The sequence below is a fragment of the Neolamprologus multifasciatus genome, chromosome 4, assembly GCF_963576455.1.
Source record: "Neolamprologus multifasciatus chromosome 4, fNeoMul1.2, whole genome shotgun sequence".
Classification (NCBI taxonomy): domain Eukaryota; kingdom Metazoa; phylum Chordata; class Actinopteri; order Cichliformes; family Cichlidae; genus Neolamprologus; species Neolamprologus multifasciatus.
In genome coordinates this window covers 19747704-19770910 of record NC_140442.1, presented here as the reverse complement: position 1 = coordinate 19770910, position 23207 = coordinate 19747704, and the positions used below count along the sequence as shown (strand labels likewise).

General features: G+C 42.1%; 2 protein-coding genes and 1 long non-coding RNA gene across 6 annotated transcripts; 1 reads left to right on the top strand and 2 right to left on the bottom strand.

Moving 5' to 3' along the window:
- Positions 1 to 45: 45 nt before the first annotated feature.
- Positions 46 to 13918, bottom strand: recql5 (RecQ helicase-like 5). The gene is made up of 19 exons (XM_085156762.1): positions 13742 to 13918; positions 13455 to 13576; positions 12834 to 13355; positions 11902 to 11998; positions 10750 to 10861; positions 10491 to 10653; positions 10334 to 10416; positions 6165 to 6386; positions 5974 to 6067; positions 4231 to 4270; positions 4089 to 4147; positions 3796 to 3866; positions 3580 to 3673; positions 3331 to 3501; positions 2595 to 3214; positions 2440 to 2506; positions 1125 to 1346; positions 973 to 1045; positions 46 to 891 (listed from the first exon to the last, which is right to left on the bottom strand). Exons 1-19 carry the CDS (start codon positions 13836 to 13838, stop codon positions 767 to 769), a joined length of 3054 nt encoding a protein of 1017 aa, XP_085012888.1. The 5' UTR covers positions 13839 to 13918; the 3' UTR covers positions 46 to 766.
- LOC146520336 (uncharacterized) lies at positions 6903 to 10342 on the top strand. Its single transcript, XR_014873691.1, has 3 exons — positions 6903 to 7659; positions 9276 to 9394; positions 9486 to 10342. It is a non-coding gene; the product is annotated as an uncharacterized LOC146520336 (long non-coding RNA).
- Positions 13919 to 15556: 1638 nt separating the features above from the next.
- On the bottom strand, positions 15557 to 22163 carry LOC146520334 (uncharacterized). Of its 4 annotated transcripts, none has more exons than XM_085156765.1 (10): positions 22000 to 22163; positions 20574 to 20648; positions 20065 to 20163; positions 19739 to 19840; positions 17189 to 17323; positions 16961 to 17098; positions 16813 to 16864; positions 16701 to 16727; positions 16571 to 16597; positions 15557 to 16477 (listed from the first exon to the last, which is right to left on the bottom strand). In XM_085156765.1, exons 2-10 carry the CDS (start codon positions 20631 to 20633, stop codon positions 15918 to 15920), a joined length of 1200 nt encoding a protein of 399 aa, XP_085012891.1. In that variant the 5' UTR covers positions 20634 to 20648; positions 22000 to 22163; the 3' UTR covers positions 15557 to 15917. The 4 variants fall into 4 exon arrangements, with proteins under 4 accessions (XP_085012891.1, XP_085012892.1, XP_085012894.1 ...); XM_085156766.1 differs by having other exon boundaries at positions 22011 to 22128; XM_085156768.1 differs by having other exon boundaries at positions 20574 to 20643; positions 22011 to 22108.
- Positions 22164 to 23207: the final 1044 nt, after the last annotated feature.

Genomic DNA, 23207 nt, shown 5'->3' with positions numbered 1-23207 from the left:
CACCAACAAGGAAATCATGGCTTATTTATTCCCTTTTTAATAGCACAAAAAAAAAAATATTAAAAAGAAAATAGTAACAGCTTCAAAGTCTTTTTGCTCTTCACGACGCCATCTTTAAACACCACCCAACCACAAATGTCATCTTAAACGTGACAGACAGCTATCAGAGGACAACTGTGATGGCATTTTTAATGTTTCCTGAACAGACAGCTGCAGACACTGTACAACAAACCAGTATTTTAGCTTTCTGACACACCTTTACTTGTCACTCACACACAAAAAAAAGAGAAGGGATTAAATGTTCCAGTATGGCAACATCAGAAAATCCCCAAACCAGCTTGCTTAAAATCGCACGCAGTTGTTTGAATGCCAATAATTACACCTCTGCTTTTTCTGCTATGAGAAGCCTGTGAAAAACCTCAGCTGGCTTCCTGCTCCAAGCACCACTGGGTCTGCATAACTCTGCACTGTGATGTAATAAGACCATGTGAATTACACACAGTTTGCAGTTTAAAAAGAAGTCTCACACATGCATCTGTCTGATCTCTCAGGCTGTAAAACTGTCCCTGTTTTATTGCTTACTATTTATTAACCTAAGTTACAGTATCAGCAACCATCCTGGAAAACATTTTAAAAGAATAACAAAATAGCAGCAAGTGGACTATAAACCTCGTCAGCAGGCATCTGTGACAGAGCCTGAGGTCATCGTAACTGGAGAAGTTTAGGCACTGTCAAAGAGGAAGGGCTACATATTTCCTCCCCCCATTCATTCACTTTTCGCTGTGGTTTTACAGCTGTGAGGTCTCTTAAGGTGCTTCCAGTCTGCCTCGCTCTCACAGCGCTGGACGCTGCTCAAGAACCTCTTGATGAGAGCCTTGGCCTCTGCTTTCACTGTGGACCCAGAGGCTGGAGTTAAAGAGGACCAGCACACAAAGCAAACTGCAAGTTAGAAATTTCCCATGCATCCTTTACCTTGGCCTTTCCCCATGCTCCTTCCCTCTGTAAGAAGGTGAGACAAGTAGCGAGCGAAAGACTTAAACAGCTCCTGCGAAATAAAGAAAGAATTTTAATCATTCTGCTTTTAATCGCGACCCTACTTTTTTACAAACACAGCACTCGCTCACCTTTGTGGCAAACTTTCCCTGAGTGTAAAAAGGGTCCAGGTAGCGGACCACGATATCAGCTGCTTCCTTAAGTGTTACAGGCTTGGGCGAGTCAGTGACCGGGTGCAGGGCTCTCTCCTGCACATTGGGGTTGAAGGTTACTCTCCTACTGCTCCCATTCGCAGGCCGGCTGCGCTTCGCCGGAGGGGGAGACTCCGTCATGGTTCTCATGTCATCTGTCACCTGGACACACATGTCATGATTGTTCACAAGCATAAAGTCAAACTCAGGACTCCAGGCAGAACTGAAATCTATGGTTTGGCCTGCCAAAGACTCCAATCTGGATATCTTTGGAAAATGTATAGGATGGTATAAATTTTAGCATTTTAACTGTATTTTCATATGTTTAATGGCTTTCCCCCCCCATGCTCTAAGAGATATCTCTAAGTAAGAGATAAACCATTAAATAACAGCATTACCGTTCCTTCACAACATACTAGAGAAATTTATGATTTTTACAGATGGTTCACAGTACAGATATATTTAAATATATCAGGGATTAAATGTGTGGCTAAACATCTTTACACTAGTTTCACTGGGCCGCCCACTTAAGATCAAAGTGATCTGTACGTGGCCCACGATGTAAAATGAGTTTGACATCCCTTCTTTACAACATGGACTTTAATGAGGAGTTTTCTATTAAAACTAACATCTATCCCCATCATGCTGATGCTCAAAGTCTGTTATAGAAAAGAGAAATTATGCTGAACAAAAATGAGACTTTGGATTTAAATTGTGTGGATTGTGGAAAGAGGCTAAATGTGTTTTTCGTCTGAAGCTATGCAGGAAATTATAAGGAGTGACAGATTTCGACCCACTCTTGCATACTTCAGGTGCTTTGTCGAACACGGTATTTGGTATTTCGTAAAAGTTGCTAAAGCTCCACTGATTGAATAACTGCCAAGCTCAAAACCTCTGGCATTAACATCAGCACAGAAACTGTGCGCCAGGAGCTTCATGTCATGAGTTTCCATGCACGAGCAGTTGCTGAATGTGTAGGTGGCCCAGTTCTTTTGTCCATACAGTGAATGCTAAAATTGTATGCCAACTGACTTCCTGTGGAAAAATCCCAATCTGAGTGTAAGATTATCATGCTCAAACTCTAATCTCTTAAAACTTTACTTTGTCTTATTTTGTCTTTATACATTTGTCCAAAAGTCTTATTTTTGGACAAACTTATAAAGCCTTTGGAGCACTTCATCTAGATTGGAGCTTCAAACCGCTGAGCGGAAAGACTTGTTTTAAGAAGGACTTTTGTGGGTGTACAGACACCTACCCCGGGAATTTCACTTGCGTTAACCTCTTCTTCACTTGGTTTATGTTCTTCTTCGTCTTTGTTTTGTCTGTGGAAGAACAGGGGGAAGAAAAAGCAGTTAAAAGTCAATAAAAGGCTTTTTTCCGCTATTTCTGATCAAATTAAGAATCAAATACTCTGTGATGGACGTCAGGTCCTGCTCAGATGTCTCTTGAACTGGTTCTGCAATATCAGCTCCGTCCTCCTCGTCATCATCAGGTATAACAATTATCTCAGATTTGCTTTCTACGAGGATCACATCCTCAGTCTCTGACTGTGCAGCACTGCTCTCTCCTTCCGATGCAGCAGGTGAGTGTGGTTCCTGGTTGATGTATTCCTGGGAGATTGAAGCTGGAGCGGGAGATAAAGGGGCTTCGGGCTCCCTCGGCATCTCCTCCTCATCCTGGCTTTTCTCTGGAGTATGTTTCTTCATGAAAAAGAAATGAGAAATGTTGTGGGAACTCTTTGCTGCTTCCACCAGCTTCTGCTGCTTCTTGCTCATGGCTCTGCCTCCTTTAGTCGGGCTGCTCAGGGAGGTCGTGACGGCATTTGCTTTGGCTTTGATGGGCGATGATGCATCTGTGTTGGCTTCTTTTCCCTGCATAATGGTTTCTCCTGAGCAGCCATTGAAAAATCCGCCGCTTGTCCTACCTTTGTTAGCCCCCGTTTCCAACATGGAGGGGTTTATTAAATCCTTAGCAGTTATGAAGGGGTTAGAAGAGCCCCGTTGGCCTGCTCCTACCCTCTTACGCTTCAGCTGGGGGGGAAAGAAAACATGTTTTCCTCTGAATACTCTGCAGCCACAAAAACCTCCAGTTTTCCTTTTAAAATAATAAAAAAAAAAAATCTGGGAAAGTAGAAAAGCAATGTTACCGAGTACACCTCAGATGCCAGCGTGAACCCCTGCGGCTCATCAGAAACCGAGGATGAAGAGGAGGATCCAGCCTCTTTGAGTTCTGTTTCTCTGGAATCGCTGCCGCTCCTAGCACCTTCTCCTTTATCTTGACCTGCTGAAGCAGGTGCCGCTTTCTTCATCTCTGTTACCTTGACAGAATAACAGAGCTAAGCATAAACATTTCCCTCTATATGGCAATGAGACATTAACAAAAAGCCTGCACTTACCTTCTTTAGCACCACAGCTTTGTACAAGTTAGAGGACTTGCTGTTTCTGAAGACCTCGTGTTCAATATCCACCGCCAAGGACAGACTGTCAGAGCTGAGAGACAAATGCGGACACTTTGAGAAAAGTTAGTTATATGTGTGTGTTTTTTTGCAGTATTTTTATGTTTGAGGAAAATTGTTTTTAAAAAACAAATCTGAATGAATCTAGATGAGTACTTGAGTGCATCTTCTGCCCCCTGCTGGCCTTGAAGTGCCTCCTGCAGGAGGTGCAGGCAGTGCTCTCTGGCCTGAAATACAATATGATCTTATTAACGCCTCGGAAAGCGCTCACTTTCTACTTTTACTGTACAAAATGTCAAACACCAATGAGCCACAGCCTTTTAAGCTGCTGCGTTTTGGGATTTTTTACGCTGCTTTTCTCATCACATGACCTGAGTCGCTGAAGGACGTGTTCATAAATGCAGCAGATATGAGGAATGTGTGCGTAGTGTTCAAGTTTTGTCTTGTACCTTTACGCTGAGCTTGGGAATTCTCTGGCTGCTGGCCTCTCTAAGCGGGCAGTCGATATCTACACAGCAGAATAACACTGGTTACAAAACAGGACAGAGAGAGTTATTCACAATCATTTTTACTGTTCATGTTACACATTACCTGGAGGAACAAACTCTTCCCTCTGACTGCTGTCGTTACCCTAAATAAACACGAGCACAGGCAGAAGGGAATCCTTCAGTATTCACACGTGTATTAAAGCCAGAACATAGAAGACAGCAGTGAGCATTTATTATATACAGCTTTGGGACCATGACGCAATTTTTTGTTGTTTTGCCTCTGTACACATCACATCACTGAATGTGCAGACTTTCTCATTTAATTCAAGGGGTTATCAAATAATTCTGCATTAACTGTTTATTAAAATGAACTGGAGAAACTAATATAGATTGTTTTTAATACTTGGATGAAGCGTAGACTGCCGTTTCCCCCTTGAGCTGCTTGGCCTGGACTTCATCCACCTTCAGTTGCTTCTTGTTTGTGAGTCTCTTTGCATTTAGCTTTGTATTTAATAACTTGAAAGCATGCTCTGTTGGTTAGAGATCAGCTGACTGGCTTGGCAATTGAAGAATATTCCATTTCTTCTCCTTCAGAAACTCTTGAGTTGCTTTGTGTCATTATTCATTTGCGCTGTGAAGCTCTGATCAGTTTTGCAGCATTTTTCTGAATCTGAGCAGAGAGTATAGGCCTGTGCACATCCATCAGCAGTCACCATCATCAATAAAAGCTAGTGATCTATATCCGCTGGCAGCCACACATGCCCATCTATATCACTGCCTCCGCCATGTTTGACAGGTGATGTGGTATGCTTCTAATCACGAGCCGTTTCTCTCCATCTCCAGATTTCTCTCTGCGCTGAACTGTTTTCAGGCTCTTTTGGATATTTTGTGATCTAGCCTTTCTGTTTCCATTCATCGAGCCATCTCCATTTTAGACCTTGTTAATAATGACTGTTAAGGACTTTTTTTTAGACATTTTAAGGATGTTTTTCATAACCATAGAAATAATTCTGTCATCATCCACGTTTTTCAGGCGTTTTGATGTTGCTGAGCTGGTCAGTGCATTCAGGCCACTCTCTCTTTCTCTCTGATAGTTACTTTGTTTTTTCAGTCTAATGATGGAATCCACCTCTGATATTTTTTCTGCTTAACATTTCATGAAAATAACACAAAGACAGCTCTCTGATAACGGGGGACTGTGTGTACAAATGTCTGTAGCTTCCAAACAGTTAATGCGACAGTTTTGTAAAAACTTTCAGAGTTAAAGCTGAAAGTTGGCACTTCAATCGCATCATGATGGCTTGATTTAATATCCACCACAATTAACAACATTTTATCATCGTCCAAAAACCTATGCATGTGTAGTTGAAGTGCAGAATGTCTCTTTAATGTGTAAAGAAAGAAAGATAAAAGAACCATAGTTTTAAGCTCGCAACATTTAAATGAAGCTCTGAGCAACGAAGCCCTGAGGCATCAATAACCTCCATAACTCTCCACACACTATAATGACTTGTTTGTTCTTCCTGCTCAGTTTCTACTTTTTTTTTTAATAATCATGGCATTCCTGCTTTTTATGCTATATTATAAACAGTTTGGCCAACCTCCACTTGGACCTGATGAGGAATACCTTAGTTCGAATGTTGTAAAAATTCCACTGAACATGTGGGAGCCATTTAGCAAAAGCAGCATTTACAGGGCCTGAGCAGCTCCAGATGGCATACAGATGTGCAGAGGCACAACACAAACACTCTGGAGATGCTGTCCTTACATTTAGAAATAATGTATACATTTTGCCCAAAGAGTATGAGCTGATTTTCTCTATTTCTTTTTTTTTTTTGGTAATCACCTTCCGCATGCTCATCTGCTTCTTGAAAAGCTCAGAAAACTCCTTCTTCCTCTTAAAAGGATCATCTTCACTATAGCCTTCCCCTTCATCATACCTGCGAAGCAAAACATCGGTGTTAACCTACAGGATCAACCATCAAGTCATAAATGCAAGCGGGACATTTCACACAACATCACTAAAAATCGTCCTGCCTTTCAAAGCCGTAACCCTTCTTTCCTCCTCCATAAGTGTCCGGCTGGAACCCGAACGCTCCCTTGGGCTCGCTGCTCTGAGCCGCACCGATCTTGGTGCTGAGCGTGGCCGCTCTCTCCAGCTGGGCTCGCACCAACTTGGGGTTACGGCAGTAGTCGCAGGCCCCCGCACAGTTTGGCGCCGTGTTGCCAAAAAACTTTGAGATGGTGGCATGGCGGCAACTGGTGGGAGGACAGAGAAAAGAGCTACCGTTGAACAGACAAGTTAAAGAAAACACACTCTGCAGTTTGCAGTTGCAAAAAGTCCTCATCTCATCTTTCTGATCGTGTTTTAGAAACACAATATTGATCTTTTAGCTGTTGTGTAACCACCACATCAATCCCCATAATCAATAGTTTTGTTATGAAATAGGTCAAGCGCCACTCTTTGTCCCATGAAAAACACAACGCAGTTGCATCAACACTAACCCTAACTAACTGTTATCGACGGATATGAAGGATGGATGCAGAGGCACAAAGTCTGGATTTGGAAACAGTCGTTCAGCGTTGTTTTCTTACAATTTCAAGGTTTTGAAAAAATAAATAAATACTATTAATATCTGACAGCAGGTCACCCGCTTCCTCTGCAGCATGTTTCTGTTCACAATCCCTGCTTTAGACGGGATTTTCTTTTTATAAAAAAGATCTCTTGTATCACACTATCATATCCAGCATTACGCAACGGCCAGTATACACACACACACACACGAGAAACAGCCCATTAGACGAGTCATTTCAGCAACATACCAGCTACCTTGCTAGAAGTGGAAATGCTGCCACCTTCCCTTTTCATGAAACAAAGAGAAGCACTAGAAGAGGTGGGGAACGACAGAGAGGCAAACAAAGCTCTGTGAAGCAGGACTATCAAAGAGAAAACAGCCTTTGAGGCAGACAAAGAAAAGTAAGACACAGCAGTAACTACTCTGTGTGCGCGTGTGAGACAGCCACAAATCAAAAAACCAAAGAAAACAAACAAAGGGAGCAACAAGAAGCCTGGAAGAGGGGAAGAGATGAGAAGACTCAAAGCGACTGAGGAGTCAGAGCAGCGTGAAAGAGGGCAGAAAAGCGCCGGATGAAATTTGTTATCATCTACTTTCCCCCCCTCACGTGCAGTTTGTCATCAGTGACAGTGGAATTAACCCTCTCAACTATAATCTCAACCTCCATTGCTAATCTCAGGCTCGCCCGAGCACCACTCCTCCTCCGGATGACGTCCCCACAAGCAAATTAGCACGCAGCCTAAAGCAAAGGCACTCAACTGGCAGCTCCGTCAGGGGAAAGAAGAGAATGACACGTTTCCAACCGACTCCTAATTGCCAACTGGTTTTGCGATTTCTGACAGTTTAGGCTCGGCCAAGTTTCACAAAAAAAAAAAAAAAAAAAAAAAAAAAAAAAAAAAACACCCCAAACTAAACAAAAAAAAAAAACAAAGAAACGACAAGTTTCCGATCAGCAGGTAAGTGCTTTTAAATGTTTCTGTGTGAGTGCAGCGTGAGAAAAACCGTTCAAGTAGACGAATGTGGAAAATGTGTTTAAAAATAGAGAATTTCTCAGAGTCACGCGCATGTGATCTGTAAATACTGTTCATCGTTTTAACGAACATACAGTCAGCTCCAAAATCTGTCATTAATCAGCATCGCGTTCCACACAAGCTCCCGGTCTCAGGTAGGAACAGCCCGCATGGTTGGAAAATCATAAAGTTCTCCTTCCTTTTCTCCTGACTTACACTTCCACAGTAGGATTTTTTAAAAATAGCATGAAAATATTTTGTAGCATTAATTTCCCACACCACTGTGTGTAGTATAGCTATAATACGCTGCAATACATGTGGCCCATTTAAACTGTTTTATAGAAGTACTGAGTTAGCTCTGTGGCTTTTTTCCAGTGAGCAGAGCAGATATGTATTACTGTTTTTTACTGGAAACAACACATTACACTTATACACAGTTAAAGCAATGCAGCACAACCTTTCCCCACATTTAAATTTTCAAAGCCAGGAAGGACAAGTTAGCTTGTGATCATGCAAATCTTCCCCCGATCTCATCCTGGTTTTGAGTATATGTGATACAGGTTTCTGACAAGGAACACGAGACACATACACTTGCATAAATTACACAGTGCAGGTTTACAGATCCTGTGGGTGGAGTTGATCCCTGATCTGATCTGTCACCAGCTCGGCCACTGAGAACAAAGAAAGCTGTGAAACCTGGCTAAGGTATGCCACAGTATCCTGATTTCTAACAGTGTACTTCGGATAGTATTACCACCTTATCCACACTTCTGGAACCAGGATGTTTACATCTGTAATACTCAAAAGCATGTGATCAGAAGGAGGATACGCTACCATAACTCCTCTGAATTATCAAGACGTCATGTTGACCCCCAAGTTTCCAGGCTTTGTCCTCAGTGCCAGTTTAATAACTCATATCGTAGTTATTTTCAATAGTTTTTATCCTTTTATGCTTCGTACTGCAAGTGTTAGTTACAAAGAACTCTCAAAACTAGAAATGCCACACGCTGTCACACCCATTCCAGCAATTCAGCACCAGCTTAATGACTTGCCACCCTACCACCGCCCATTGCACACACTGAAGTGTCTACAGAGCCGTCTGATTAACACATTTATTACAGAGAAGGGCCTCGTTCTGTTCCTCTTGTTAACTCAACCCATATGTGAATCAGCCTGTTTACGATACTCTCGTAAACAGAGCAGCTTCTCTATTAATCGGAAGGTCGGCGGTTCGATCCCCACCTCTTACAGCCTGCACGACAGAGCAGAATATTGTTCCTCCAGAACACTTTTAAACCCGGTTGGATTAAAATTGTTCAGGCACAGAAAAAGCACCAGTGCATTTACCGCTTTCTATCAGACACACGTTTCTTCTCGGGCAGTGAGATTCCTGCCTTCTCATGACAACCCGCCCACTAAACCACAGGCTAAAAAACTGCTTAGCTCTGACATGTAAATAGCAATTCCACCTCGCCCCACTCACAGTGTCACCAGTGAGCAACAGGAGAAATACGCAGATTGCAAGGGAAATAAAAGAGGTGCTGTATACCTGTCTTCACTAGGATGGATGCCAGAGAACAGACGCTGAACCTCCTTGGCAGAATCTGGGTCAAGCTTCAAGGTCTGCCCAACGCCAACCCCATAGAGCTGGGAGCTTTCTTCGTCCTGCTAACTTTTATTCGTGAGTTTTTTGTCTATATGTTTTTTTCCCCCACATTGCTTGTTCATCAATAAGCTGGTCATGACATTGTTTATTTGCTGCTCTCGCACAGTTGTAGTCCTGCTCATCACAGTGGTGACCTGCGCGAGCTTCTGCTGCAGCTGCTGCAGCTGCTGCTGTCGCAAGAGGAAGCTAAAGGGTTCCGACCTTTGAGCAAAAACAGACAAAACTACAAGCTCTCCACACAGCGAGTCCTGATCGTGTTTTAGAAACACACACACACACACACACACACACAAGAATTGTACAGGGTGCATGCTGTGCTGTGCAGCACTAAAGAACCTCAGCCCTTGGACAACAAAACACCTGCCAAACAGCATAAAGGATGTGCTGCAACGCTGCCAAACACACCTGCTCAAGTCAACAGGCTTTCAGGAGAGTCCACATTCCTTGGAGCATCACTGCACTCCCAACAGCGATCCCTGAGGACAGGGCGGGGCCAACTCCAGCTGTGTGTGAATCAGGCAGAAACTTCTTGGACCATACAGGACTGAACACGTGTATGAAACTAACTTTAGGCAAACAGTGAGAAATGACTGGGAATGCCCGATTGGATTGTTTTTTTCTCAGAGCTTTCTAAACATAATGATGTGTCACTCTAAAGTAATGAGAACTGGCAGTCAGACTTCTGAGTTAGTCAAGAGCCTCAAGCAGGAAGCAGCTTTCAAAGGATGGTAAGAGAGGAAGTCTGCCCTCTGCTGTCCAGAAACAGAAATGCACTCTTTATCTAAAACTGCACGTTACATACTGTGGAACAGGTGAAGGCGTTATGTTATGATGTAATGCTTTAAGCCTGCACTTATTGTCAGTTATGCTTTGATCTGTATATAAATAATAATAGAAATAATAATAATAATAATAATAATAACCTTTCACCACATGTGTGAATCCTTTACTTACCCTTCTTGTTCACAAAAAGACACCATGGCTTCAAAGTCAGTCATTGCGGTTTTATCAGAGTCCTTTGCAAAGCCCCGTTTTCCCTGCAGACACATTTAAACACATATAAAAACTGTGCAGCAAAGAGCTTTCCACCCTGCTCTGCTGCGAATCTGACCTGCTTTCTTGCCACTTCCTGCCGAATGAGGAAATTAATTTGCTCCTTATCTCTCGGGGAGTAGTATGTGCGACAGGCGGAGGGCAGGCCATCTCTCCCCGCTCGCCCAGACTCTTGGTAGTAGCTGGCCAGAGACTTAGCGAGGTTCCAGTGAGCTACAAATCTGCAGAAACATTTGAATACACAATGGTAGAAAAAAAAAAAAAAAAAAAACTAGATACAAGAAGAATGCAAGTGATAACTGGATTTGCAGCCTCACCTGACATTGGCCTTATCTACTCCCATGCCAAAGCTGATGGTAGCCACGATAACCAGCACTTTCCCCTGCATCCACTCATTCTGTACCCCTGTCCGATCTGTTGCCTTCAAGCCTACAAAAGCAGAGCTCAAACACTAAATTTTACACATCCTATATACAGATCAGGCATAACATCATGACCAGCTGCCTAATATTGTGCTCGTTCTGCTTTTGCTGCCAAAAAACAGCCCTGACCCATTGAGATATGGGACTCCGTTAGACCCAGAAAGGTGTGCTGTGGTGTTGGGCACCAAGATGTTAGCAGCAGATATTTTAAGTCCTGTAAGTTGCGAGGTTGGGCCTCCGTGGATTGGACTTGTTTGTCCAGCACATCCCAAAGATGCTCAATTGGAGTTAGATCTGGGGAATTTGAAGGTCAAGTCAACAATGTACCTTGCCATCACCAGTGTGTGAATGTGTGTGTGAATAGGTGGATGACTGACTCATGTAAAGCGCTATACAAATACAGGCCATTTACCATTCAAACAGGCCACAGCCATCAGAGAATACAAGTCCCATGAATGGGTTGACATAGTCTGAAGCAATGCTTAGGTAGTTGGTACAAGTCAAAGTAACCCAAAGTCACCCAAGGGACCCCAGCAGAACATTGCCCAAAGCACAACACAGCCTCTGCCAGCTCACCTTCTTCCCATAGTGCATCCTGGTACCAGATGTTCCCCAGGTAACTAAGCATCTGACCATCCACAAAAAATGTGATTCAGACCAGGCCACCTTCTTCCATTGCTCTCTGGTCCAGCAATTTGAGCTACAGTAGCTAATCTCTTGGATAGCCAGCCTTAATCCCCCCCTGTTCACCACTGCTTTTGATAGATACTGACAACTGCATCTAGGAACGCCCCACAAGAGATGTAGTTTTGGTGATGCTCTGATCCAGTCTTCTACGCATGAGTTTGTCAAATCCTTATGTTTGCCCTTTTTCCTGCTAACACATGAACTTTGAGGACAAAATGCTCTCTAATATTCCCCCCCTATGAGGTGCCACAATGAAGGATTAATGAGTGTTATTCCCTTTACCTGTCTGTGCTCATAATCTTATGCCTGATCAGTTTATATAGAGGTAAAAAATAATAATAATAATAATAATAATTTTACCTGCATGATACGGCTTAGCTACGACTCCAAGCTTCGTCAGCTGGTGAGCTACCGTCTCACAGCCTTCCCTGGTCCGACAGTACACAATCCCACAACCCTGTTTACGAACACCAGACAGTTTGATTAAGCCAGAGTTTGCATGAAAGAAATGGCAAAGAGTGTTATTCCTCCACTCTAGGCAACAAAATCAGTTGTATTCACACAAGAAAATGCTGTGTGAGCTCAATTAAGCCGTTAATAACAACAGAAATGTTATAAAACAGAGAAAAGGCACACAAACAATCCTGAAATAAAATTGAACAAAAAGTCATTCTAGAAGTAAAACATACAGGTGCTAAAATGCTTCAAAAATAATTAAAAACTTATTCTGTTTTTTTATTTGTTTGTTTTATTTTATTATTATTTTTAAATGGCAAAGTCGTTTAAACCTTTTTATAAGTGATGCTTAAGGATGGGAATTGATAGGAAATCAACCATTTTAAAGAACTCTACCAATTCTGCCACAATAAGTATTCAAATATCCATCCAGAATTAAACCAGAAGCTAACTGTTGGGTACCAAAAGCATCTGGTCAACATGCAACTTGCTAAGGGACATTTAATCTAATCTAATTTAATTATAGGGGTTGTATCTATTTATGGAGCCTTTATCTACACTTTCGACATTGTGTGGATCAGAGAAAATCCCAAGTCAATTATTTTGCACCCAATTCTTGTTTTTTTAAAGTCACATACAATCATTCCCCAATGCAAAAAGAACCGTTTAAAAAAAAAAGTAATTAAAAACTCAGATTTGCATGACCTTCATGCCCATGATGAGTATTTTTAAACTTGTGGCCAAAAATGTAAACCCCTTAGGCAAACTGTCGCTACTCTATCTGAATATTTCTGTTTGTAAAAAGGATAACACATGACAGCCTACAGTCTACAAACCTGTCCATTAGATCCACCTCCAAGTGATAATGTTTTCTTAATGAAGGCACAAAGGTGGACGTATGGGTTTGGCAGCAGCTCCCTGAAAATCACATCATAGTGCAAGTTACTCCGGAAGACGGGTGTAAGAAAAGAAAGCGGCGAGGACAGCCTCAGGGACTGAATGATGTCCTCCTGTACATTCTTGGGTGCTGTTGCTGTTAAGGCCAAACAGGGAACTCCTTGCAATCGAGCCCGCAGTTCACCCAGCTTGAGGTAGTCTGGTCTGAAATCATGGCCCCACTGCGAGACGCAGTGAGCCTCATCCACAGCCAGGTAAGACAGCAAGCCACGGGAGCACAGGTCCATCAGGCAGGGCTGGAACGCGGGCGAGGCCACCATCTCTGGAGTGATGTAGAGAAGCTTTAGCTTCGGGTTGCTGCTCCCCAGGTCGGCCAGGATCAACCGGCGCTCACTCACTGGGAGCTTAGAGTTGATGGAGCAGGCAGGGATGTTTAACTCCTTCAGGTGATCCACTTGGTCCTGGATAGAAACACGAACAGGGGTTAAAGCAAACCTGATACTGCAAAACTTATTTGAAGGTTTTGGATTGGAGCTCAGGAGCTAGAGACAGACGCTAACCTGAATGAGAGCGATTAACGGGGATATAACCAGAGTAATGCCCTCAGCAAGCACTGCAGGCAGCTGGTAGCAGAGCGACTTTCCTGCTCCAGTAGGCATGCACACAAACACATCCCTGTCACCTGCAGGAAGACCACAGAGACCACCGTGTTACACATTATTCTGTCTCTCACTGTCTGTGAAAACCAACTGAACCTCATATTCAAAACTAAAGACAAACAGCAGTTATGTTAGCTTGCTAACGTTCATCTAACAGAGAGGCAGACAGGAAAAATGAGCCGACTTACCTCTATGGACTGCTTTAACAACATCTTCCTGCAGTTTAGACCTGAAGGTGTCGAACCCAAAGTGGGTTTTTAAGGCCTGTTTTAAATTTGTTGTCATCGTTTGACTACCTGCTGGGAACTCTTATAAATCTTCTTAGGCATCGTCGCGCAGTGATTGCGTCATCACGGGCGCGTAAAACACAAAACAATGTAAAGAAATATTTTTGTTTGCTAACGGCGTTAAATTCAGTTTGAATATATTTGTTATAGAATTATTTGATTAAAATTTTGATTAAAATTTGATTAAAATTGTATGCGTTATTTTGTATATGCATTTTGTCATGGTGAAATAGTTAGAGTTTTGTGATTGGTCCCGCTGATACGCTTTTCAGCTTCTAACTATCAATTACAAATAAGTCCTGAATTTCCTAAAAAAAAAAAAAAAGAAAGAAAAGGACCTTTAAACCATACAAACTTCTAAATATTTCCACTGCAGGATGTACTGGGGCTAATACGTTTATAAGAAGCTGCTTACATACTTTTAGATGTGTCCTACATGGTTTACATGTAAATTATGGAAATATTCTGTAGTTGTACTAAAGAGGATTAGGGCCACTGGGGGGGGAAAGTGGGCACATGTTTTTTTTTTTTCCTTCTTTTCCAGAATTCTGAGAAAAAAAAGTCTGAATTCTATGAAAAAAAGGTCAGAATTCAGACTTTTTTCTCAGAATTTTCTTTTTTTTTCTTCCTCTCCTCAGAATTCTGACCTTTTTTTTCTCCTTGGAATTATTTTCAGAATTCTGACTGTAATCTCAGAATTCTGACTTTTTTTCCCTCTGAATTATTTTCAGAATTCTGACTTTTTTTTTCTCCTCGGAATTATTTTCAGAATTCTGACTGTAATCTCAGAATTCTGACTTTTTTCTCAGAATTTTTTTTCCCCTCAGAATTCTGAAAAAGTCAAAGTTCTGAGATTAAGGTCAGAATTCTGAGAAAAGAAAGTCAGTCAAAAAATGAGGAAAAAAGAAAAGAACTATTTTCAGAACTTTGACTTTTTCCTCAGAATTCTGGAATAGAAGAAAAAAAGACGTGCCCACATTTTTCTGGTGGCCCTAATCCTCTTCCATACATTTACATTGTTTAGGATCATTGTCATGCTGAAAAATGAAACCACTACCAATCCAATGTTTTTAAGGTTTTGTTGCATCATAGATTATAATGTAATCTAGTTCTCTTTTTTCAGTTTTTTTTTCTTTCTGCTTTTAATTTTATCAATCTTGATTAGATCCCCAACACTGCTGGCTAAAATAGAGCCCCAAACCATGACAGGGCCTCCACTATTTTGCAGATGGCTGTAGACACTCACTATTGTACTTCTCTCCTGACCTCTCCCATACATATTGACAGCAATTTCAACCAAATACTTCAAACTCACATTCATCACTCTATAAGACCTGTTGTCACAGATTTTCAATCCAGTTCTTTTGTAATTTGGAATGGCTCAGCCTTTTCCCTTAACTTAGATGTGCTCAGTTTTCTGCTAATAGCTTTTTGGGAACTTCCTTGTTGGTGAAAAAATACTAATATATGCCCGTCAAACAAAAGAAAGGATAATAAATTCAAACTTGTGCACTCAATTCTTTTTTTTTACAGTCTTTCAAAACATATGCCGTACAATCATTGCACTCTGGAAAAAGGACAGTTCAAAGAAATAATAAGAAATCCAAAATTAACACGACATTCATGCCAATGATGAGTGTATAAATTGTATATATTTTAAATACATTACCAAACAGAATATCAGCAGTATCAATAAAGACATGAAGCATCAAGACATAGATTTGGTTTATTTATTATTCACACGAGTGCATTTTATTGCTGGATTAATAATGCACAATACATCACATTAACACTATAGGTTTCTCTTGAAAGAAGATGACAGCATTTCATTAGATGGCATTTCATTAGATGGCATTTCATCATGTATGTGAGCAAAAGGGTTGCACTATAACTCTGTAGTGAGAAAATGGAAGCAACAATCACATTAAAGCAGCAGCATAGAGAGTGGTCACAAAGTGAAGCTATTCAGTAGCACATTTAAGGTCTTTTGCAACCTCCCTGTGATTTGGGATTGTTATACTTCACTATGATGTCTACTGATTTTTTTTTTTTAAAGGAAATGACCACGGAGGGAATCTCAACCCCACATGCAAGATGTGGAGCACAGACACTGGGTTTTGGCTGCTGGAGACCTGATAACCAGATCCTTGATGATCTCCACTGTGCCAAACAGTGGGAAAAGCTTCTCATCGAAGCTCTCGTTGTAGGTGTAAATGTGGAAATGTTTGTCCACATCATAGAAGGACAGCTGGTTGTTGTCATAGTCGAGGTAGACGCCCACCTTGCGGGGGATGAGGCCGGGTGGCAGCGCGGTGAATGGCACCGTCAGCGCCTTAAGCTCAGTGCCCCTCTCCAGCCGCAAGGTCAGGTACCCCGTATCTGTGTTCAGCGACTTAAAACCTTTCCTCAGGGCCGACTCTTTAGCAACGCCCAGCCGCCAGTCGCGCTCTCCCACTTCCACCTCCCAGTAGCGGCGACCAGTGCCATAGCCCTCCGTTCCAACGGCACACCACCAACCGTCAAAACGCTGGTGGTAGTTGGGAATATCTTTTCTCTCAAAGCCACAGCGCATCTTTTTCTCATCAGTAGAGATGAGCAGATCAGGGTTGGCCGTGTCCAGATCCAGGGTCACCTCCACTAGAGGGGAAATGTGAAGAGGTTTAAATTACAAAACAGGTTGAGAAAAGATTATATGGGGAAAAAAAGTTGATTAAATATTTAATTTTGTACCTGCAGCATCTGCAATCCAATCCCACACTGCCAAAAAAAAGTGAAAATAAAAGTAAGTGGATCTAATAGTGTAAATGCACCAGCATGGGAATAGTAATGTGTGATTCGTGGTCTACAGTACATATCTCACCTGGTTGAGGGATGTAGGATATGGCACCTGGAAAAAGAGAATGATAAACTCATAAGAGGGTAAATATTTCCAAAGAAACAACCAAAGTCAGCTTGATTCACGATTTACAAACCGATCTTCTGAGTCTTCTGTTTCCACAGAAGCCACTGCTGTGGGATGGTGTCCTGTAGGAACAGACAACCAAGAGGCCTCATTGATTAACTGCAGCGGGTCATGCAAGCTGTAAAGTTTGACCTGTGGATTACAGAAAGAACTTCTACCTTGTCAGGCCGCTGTAACATTAAAGTCCACATAAGCAGCTCCATGGCGGTCAGCAGATTGGGAGCACGGCCCCAGCGCCAGGCGGACTGCACGTCCTCCAGATTCTTCACCACTGGTTCTCCGGGCCACACACTTTGCTACAGAATGATCAATGTCAATAAAAAACAATGAGCAAACTTATTTTTTTGTTTTGAAGGAAATATTAGTTATATGTCTGAACCTCCCACCTCAGGCTGGGCTCTTATATCCTTGATCCATTCGAGAATAACAGCTTTGGCCTGCTGCAGGTCCTTCTCACTCGTCACATCGGGCTGTTTGCCCTCATTCATCTCTGGCCAGCCATCAGTCTGCATGGGTCTCATCTGCACAGAGAAAAACACACATTTATTAAATATACCTCTATGCCTAAAAGACGTGTAGTTCTACTGTGACTATTAATTTTCTGTAGGAATCTGATGTTTCCTTTTAGGTCATCTGACTGTCCACATGTTCACAATTCATAAGATTTGATCAGATTTGGCCAGGTTTTAAATCAGCTTACTTCTTCCAAAGTCTGCTCAAGGTCACATTTGTCATTTTATGGGCACATTTCCATTTTCTCAGCATAACCTTCATCCACACTACTTACACTCTCACCAATATTCAATTCAACCCTTTCAGCAAAGTCATTAACACAAGGTTCCCAGTGCATGCATACAATAATAAAGTGAGAACTTCCTGGAATGCCAAATCATGTGATAGCTTGAACTATCGCTCTGTCACACGTTGTATCTTTTTAGATTGTAACAACCGTGATCTTACTCATCATCCTATTAGCTGGCCATTCAACTACTAGACTTGTAGTCAAGACCGCCTAAACCAAGACCAAGACAAGACCAAGACCAGAGGGCATCGAGACCAAGACAAGACCAAGTCAGACAGAGTCAAGACCAAGACAAAGTCGAGACGAGTCCAAGACCGAGACAAAAAAGTCTTTATACTGCAGCCAGATGCTGGTTCATTTACAGGTGTCAGGCATATTTATGTGTTTTTGTGATGCACTCGCACAGCCCTCCTCACCGCTGTCTACTGTCTCACTCACTTACTGAGAGGACAGACGGATGCTCCACTTGACTGTCGCATCTCTCACCCTCTCTGCTTTTCACATAATGATATTATCCTGTATCCTTGCATGTGATTGGCCACAATATGGAGGGATTGGAGCATAGCTGAGCCACTGTGTGAGAGCTGAGCAGCGAAAGGAAATTAAGTGAGGAGCCGGCTCTCGCTCAATGGGAGTCGACTCTTCTGATTCACTACAAAGCACTCTGTAAGCACGGCTCTTAGAGCTGATGCTTTTGCGTCACACATTATCGAACGTTACGTTGTGTGTCATGGATAATGTTGACTCCAAATCTCCCGACCACTATGTTGATCTGAGAGAGCAAGACCGAGACAGCGAGACCAAGACGAGACCAAGACGAGACCAAGACGAGACCAAGACGAGACCAAGACGAGACTGAGGGATCCGAGACCAAGACCAAGACCACATAAAAGTGGTCTCGAGACATCCAACTCTATCAACTACCCATTCATTCATTCCTGTCCAGACCTATTAGAAAGGCATAGTTGAGGCTAACATCAGTAGAATGGTCAATGCTATGACATACTGACATGTAAATATATTTTCAAGCTTTTTATGGCAATGATTACTGCTGGTTATGTAGTCATGATACTTCTGAGCTCAAATTTCTCATTTGCTGTTTGTAGAGAACTTGTAGAAAGTACAAAAGGTGGCACCATCTTGGTATCAAAAAACTGAATGTAAAGACGGATCAACCTGTGACACCACTTGCTTGCTGGCTAATTGCTTGCAACTGACAACTCACTGCCAGTGAATGAGCTGATAACACCGCAGATAATCCTGCTTCCTAAAACATGGTTTAACCAAGACTTTCAAGACAGAAATTTTCCCATAGACTTCTATTGAGGTTTTGCAATCATTATGGATGTGCAAAAATCATGGTGACAGTGTAGGACCACTAAAGTCCCAGTAACACAGTACTAGAGACCTGGTCATGAGGGAAAATTATTATATGAAAATCACTGCTAAAGCCCCATTAACACAGTCTTACAGACTAATCAGTGACCCCCTAGCAACCACGTGTTACTTTGGGAAAAATGTGTATTCCTCAACTGATTGGCAAAACCTCCTTGTGACTGCTGCAGTGGTAGTTTGGATGAAAGTAAGGGACTTAAGTAAGACTACAGTAAGGCTGTAGAGAAACTGTAAATGTGTGACACAAACCAGAAGTGTCAGCCTTACTATCACTAAGCTAGTGGTTAGCAAATATTTGTAGACAAGCATGTAAAACTGCAGGCAACTCTAGTCTGCTAGCTCAAGCAATCACTGCAAGGTTTTGGGGCAGTCTCTTCTTTGCATGATTGTATCAGATCCAATATGTTGGACAAGTCTCACACAATATGCACATGGTGTCAAGTGGGAAACTTCAATAGGACTCGTCTCTTTGCAAACACAGCTATCGCCATCTGGTGGCCTTCACTTAGAATGCAAGTTCCACTTCCACATTGACTTTATTTTTCCAGAAGCTACATTCATCTTTACTGTCTGTGGTTGAACTAGAATAATTTGTCCTGCAGATGACTGTTTGCGAGCATCCTTGACTCCACAGCTTATTTGAATTCTCATTGGCTTGTGCAATACAGCCAATCAACGGCAAAACAATAGTATATCACTTCCCACACACATGATGCTTTGGTACTTTTCAGTTAAACACCTTGCTCTCCAGCATGGAGGCCCACTGTAGGATGAAGGCCCTGCAGAGAGGAGTTGGCCAGATGTCATTTTGGTTCCAGATGTGCTCCAGCATTGCTGATCTCTGCAAGGGTAAAATGGAGAGAAAAACACTGGATTGATGAAGACTGCTAATTATTTCAGAGTTTAATAATTCCTTCATTAGGCTGTAAACAACAGTGATGATCAGTGTCACTTTTGGCATTAAGAGAAAACTGTTACAGTGATACAATCCCATTCATCCTGAAAGAGCACACTAAGACAGTGAGGACATGCAAGCATCAGTTCAGGTTCACAAGATGTTTTTACCTGACACACTCGGCCGATGTCTCTAGCCAGCTCCACAACGAACAACTGGTCCTCATCCAGGGGCTCCCTCTTCTCTTTTTTTGCCCTCTTGTGCGAATCCTGCGAGGAAAATACAAGTAAAGGATTTTCCGTGAGAAAATGCTGGAGTAAAGAGGAGTGTTCGAGCCACAAAGAAAGACATTTAGACAGCATTAGTGCTGGTTCACAAGGGCTTTAGAAAGTAATAAGGCCAACTGGGAAAGGGGGCGGTCACTTAGCCTAATCAAAATGCACATCGGGGCTCTGATCCTGTCAGCAGAAAAAAACAGCCTCTGTCTCATTTCATCTCATCAACTCCCCGCATAGAGTTTACTTACATTAAGCCAAACACCAACACCAAACAGGTAAGATTATAAAAAAAATGTATTATGTCAGCTGTCTACCTGAGTATAAACGTGACCTCCTGCCAGGGGCCACGTTTGAACATTAAACACACAATATTTTTATTAGAGTATACAGAAATGGGTTACCTTGATCTTGGCCGTCAGGTTTTTGGCCGGTTCCACCATGAAGTGAAAACACTGCATCATTATGGCTGGCCTGTCCTAACATGACACACAAAACACACAAAAAATGTAGCTTTAGCAAACTACCCATTCATTCATTCCTGTCCAGACCATGTGTCATCCTGGCAAGCAGCATTACGCAGTAATGAAGCATTTAAGCACAATCTGCTACATCTCAGAAATCTGATGGCGACTCCATGGCGGTAAAAACAGCAGTGAGTTATCTCACTGCTGCTCCTCAAACCCTTAAGGACTTGTTATTGTCCTTGGTGTCTTCTAGGAGGTGAATGCTGAAGTGGAAAATGGGCAATGTTTAGTTCCAAAACACTGGGAGGTCAAGTAAATCAGCAAATACATGACGATGATGGAAACATCACACGGCCTTTTGGAGATCAGGACATAACAATAACAGTAAAAGGTGAGGGATGCAGTGGTGGAGTTTTGGCAAGTTATATAAATGATCAACAAAGTTAATGAAGTCATAGATGCCACACGCATGCACACAGCACAAAGTCTTTAAGAAGGTCATCGAGCAGAAGCAGAGAACAGCAGTGATTATTAACTTGAGCAGCAATAAAGCAATGAAAACAAGCAGTCTGAGGCAGGAAAGGCCCAGATTTTCTGTCTCCCTGCCTTATTTACTCTGTATGTCACTCACTCTGGCCTTTTTCTCACCCTCATCATCTGCAGAAGAATACAGTGTGAGCTCAGTCTGTGTCTGGTTGGCACTGCATCAATTATCATGACCAGACAAAACTGGTTCTCAGGCTGAGCAGGACGTACAAAACCCCCCCACAACAAAACACAACACAATGCAATTAATAAAGCCTGTATTTGCATGCAATATCACCCCTTGTTTCATGTGAATAAACTGTGTTTCTGTGCAGCTTGAAGACGGCTCGAAATAGCGCTGGTTAGGCCCACTTTCATATACAAAACTAAGCTGCACCACTCAGAAATCTACCAACAACACGCACCTGTACATACACGTCAATGCTGCGTCACACAGGAAAACAACAACAGCAATCACAACACATAAAATCAAATGAAAGACTCAATTTTTTAGACGACACGTCTAACGATGGGGAAGTGCTCGCTTTGTATTTATGCTGTGGGAAAGCATGACCATGCAGCTTTTGCAGAGTGAGAGCGACCCAGTTCGCGGGCAGCTGATGACTGCGCAGGAGGTAAACACAAATCTGCTGAGTGACTTTGCGGCAGATTTGCATCACATGTGCAAAGATGCCTCCTTGCAGACGTTGCAGACTGATTTTTACCACCAGTGTCCACACAACAAAATGACAGGTTCATGCATTTATAGCGTTGTTGTCCTATAATTTCTCCTGCAGTCCGTCCTGCGAAACAGCGCGGTAATAAGGCGCCAGCTGACCTGCAGCTTACCGGGATCCACGGAGTTTTGTTGAAGCTCTTCGGTTTTCCTCTTGCCTCTTTCTTTAAGCGAGAAGCTGCCCGGTCTAAAGGTGTCTGGTCTCTGTTCTGCAGTCTGTGTCTGACCTTGTTTACATACCAGACTGACAGTCGGCTGCTCGTGCAGTTTCGTTTTTTTCCGTGAGTGACGAAAGCGGCTCATTAATGGGCAGAGCTCGCGACCATCTTGGTAAGGTAACAGTATTTTATGCTGTCTTAAAGAGGCAAATCCTACGGAAGCGTAGAGCTGCCACCCAGGCAAAAGAAAAATACAAGTGTATCACGTTATAACGTGAAAAGTTTATTGTTCTAATAAGATACTTTTCCTGTTTGTACAATATACTATCATGTTTGTACAATATACTTTTCACGTTTGAACAACATAATATCACGTTATTACAATATACATAATTATCACGTTCGTACAATATATTTATATTGTACGAACGTGATAATTATGTATATTGTACGAACGTGATATTATGTTGTTCAAACGTGAAAAGTATATTGTACAAACATGATAGTATATTGTACAAACAGGAAAAGTATCTTATTAGAACAATAAACTTTTCACGTTATAACGTGATACACTTGTATTTTTCTTTTGCCTGGGTGGCAGCTCTACGCTTCCGTACAAATCTGTAGTTTGGATTCAAGTTTTAAAAATGCGACTGTTTCACTTGTGTATTTACATTTTCTTCTATATTGCTTGCACTGCAGCAAATCAGATGCAGATGTTCATTTATGCCACTGGATTTATTTTACATGCATAGGTTCATTCAGCGCACACAGACTAAATCTGATAAACCTGATATCATTTCTGCTATTAAGGGCACACCTGCAAGACTTGAAGCGCAGATATATCAGATTTAATCCTTGCATACTGGAAGTTCACTGTTATCTCAGCATCAGTTTAAACTGCTGCCTCTGATTATACATGTATCACTGTAACATTTGATTTACTGTGTAACGGCTGTCTATTGTTAAAAAGGCACATTATATTGTCAAAAGTTTGCCTCGCCTGCCCTCACACGCAAATGATCTTGAGTGACATCCCGTTCCTAATCCATAAAGTTTAATATGGATTTACAGCCTCAACTCTTCTGGGAAGACTTTCCACAAGGTTTAGAAGTGTTTATGGAAATTGTTGAGCATTCTCCCAGAAGAACA